The sequence below is a fragment of the Ascochyta rabiei genome, chromosome 13, assembly GCF_004011695.2.
Source record: "Ascochyta rabiei chromosome 13, complete sequence".
Classification (NCBI taxonomy): Eukaryota; Fungi; Ascomycota; class Dothideomycetes; order Pleosporales; family Didymellaceae; genus Ascochyta; species Ascochyta rabiei.
This window is the reverse complement of record NC_082417.1, coordinates 1,367,701-1,369,530: the sequence shown is the minus strand read 5'-3', so window position 1 is coordinate 1,369,530 and position 1,830 is coordinate 1,367,701. Positions and strand designations below refer to the sequence as shown.

Genomic DNA, 1,830 nt, shown 5'->3' with positions numbered 1-1,830 from the left:
TAACAGAAAGTTAGTGTTTATCTCTATTGATAGCAAAGTTTATTAGCTTTTAAAATAAGAGATTTTGGTGTTTTTACTAGTAAAAAGCGGTCGTTGCGCGAATCCGGGCGTTGCGCGCACAGACACGGTAAGCTTAGACAACGGTTGCGAACTCTTGTGTCTTCGGTCCGTACCTCTTGACGCACGTTGCAGTTCTCCACCTACACATGTAGAAACACGTAGCGTGGCAGATTCGTATTAACCCATCAAATAACCACTTGTTCCTATTCAGGCTGTGATTACGCAAGGCTGACACGGTGAGGCCGAAACTCCAAAATGGCAATCAAATCGACGCGCATCATTGACGGATTCGCATGCTGAATAGAGAGCCAAGACATCCAAGGCATCCAGCCTCAACACGGTAGATAAGGGACAATTGCACCACATGATCTAACGGGTCTCAACCGTAGTAAATACATGAGGCGCGTCTTGGTGCCAAGACAGGAAAGGTTCGGGAACATGGCACGAGATCGGCCGACCCAAGACACTCGAACCTTGGCGGACCCTCCACTTCGGATCGGGAACACGTACCGCCCATTCTCACCTACATTATACTTCGTTCTGACAGAAGTAGGGCCTCCTACCCTTTTCTGCATGCCCAGGTAGCTGTTGCAATGTCCGTCGCCACCACGGTACTGCTTCTCATCTGCAACGGTACAGTCGCTGTAACCAGAATCTCGTCATGCTTTTGAGAGACTCTTCAACTCTTCCCAGAACGCTCGTGGCTAGGCCAGACACCAAAGCCCTGCCCCGAATATTGTGCCTGCATGGCGGCGGCGTCAACGCAGCCATCTTCGAAGCACAATCACGATCACTTATACGCCACTTAGAGACGTCTTTCCATCTTGTATGGGCTAACGCGCCGTTCTTCTGCGACCCGCACCCTGACGTTGTTGAAGTCTATGGCCCTTATGGGCCTTTTCGGCGTTGGCTCAGAGCGTTCCCGGAGCATGCTGAGATTGATGATGAGGCGTGTATAGAAGAGATAGGCTATGCCATGAGGACAGCCATGGAAAACGATAGCCGAAAAGGGGCTACTGGGGAGTGGGTTGGACTTATGGGCTTTAGTCAGGGTTCAAAGGTGTGCGCGAGCATCCTGCTTGAGCAGCAAGCCAGAGAAGCTCGAGCAGAAAAGGAGGGAGAGCTGATTGTTCCTGTTGGACTGACCAACATTCCAAACCTGCACTGGAGATTTGGGATTTTGATGGCTGGAAGCGCACCCCTCATCAACCTAAAACCAGAGATTCTGACTAGCCCGGCATTGATCGGTGCTGGTGATATCCCGTCAGAGAGGTTCTGGGCCGGGAGGAAGATGGATAAAGAGGCGGTGGTTAGAATACCCACTCTACACGTACATGGATCGGCCGACGCAGGAATCCATCTGCACCAAAAACTACTTTACGACTACTGCTCCAAAGAGTCTACAAGGCTAGTGGAGTGGGAAGGTACTCATCGGGTTCCTTTGAGAAGCCGCGACGTGGTTCCAGTTGTCCATGCCATCTACGACACCGCGGAAAAGACCGGAGTAAGAGTAAACAGACCTGTTTAGAAATCAATGCACAATCACAATGTACGAGAGCTGCTAGTAAAGCTGCTGTTGTACAGCTCTGCAGTCTTTCCCTTGCAAGATACGGTGTTATAAATAGTAAAAAGCGCTAACGTACCCCACAGGCGAGCCGCTTAACGGGCAAGCCGCTCACTTTTGCCAAGCCCCTACCAAACCCCACCCTATTATGGCCTAAAATAACCTAGTTTAGTGCTGCAAAATGCAGTATAGCCTGAAATTCTATT

At 50.3% G+C, this 1,830-nt stretch overlaps 1 protein-coding gene across 1 annotated transcript, besides 4 other annotated features; it reads left to right on the top strand.

Moving 5' to 3' along the window:
• Positions 1–38: part of a dispersed repeat that runs on past the window's edge.
• A 49-nt stretch (positions 39–87) lies between these two features.
• Positions 88–130: a mobile genetic element.
• A 591-nt stretch (positions 131–721) lies between these two features.
• On the top strand, positions 722–1,588 carry EKO05_0007940 (uncharacterized protein; the record flags this gene model as incomplete). The annotated part of the gene is made up of 1 exon (XM_038946320.1): positions 722–1,588. One exon carries the CDS (start codon positions 722–724, stop codon positions 1,586–1,588), a length of 867 nt encoding a protein of 288 aa, XP_038796919.1.
• Positions 1,589–1,676: 88 nt separating this feature from the next.
• Positions 1,677–1,769: a dispersed repeat.
• Positions 1,695–1,830: part of a mobile genetic element that runs on past the window's edge.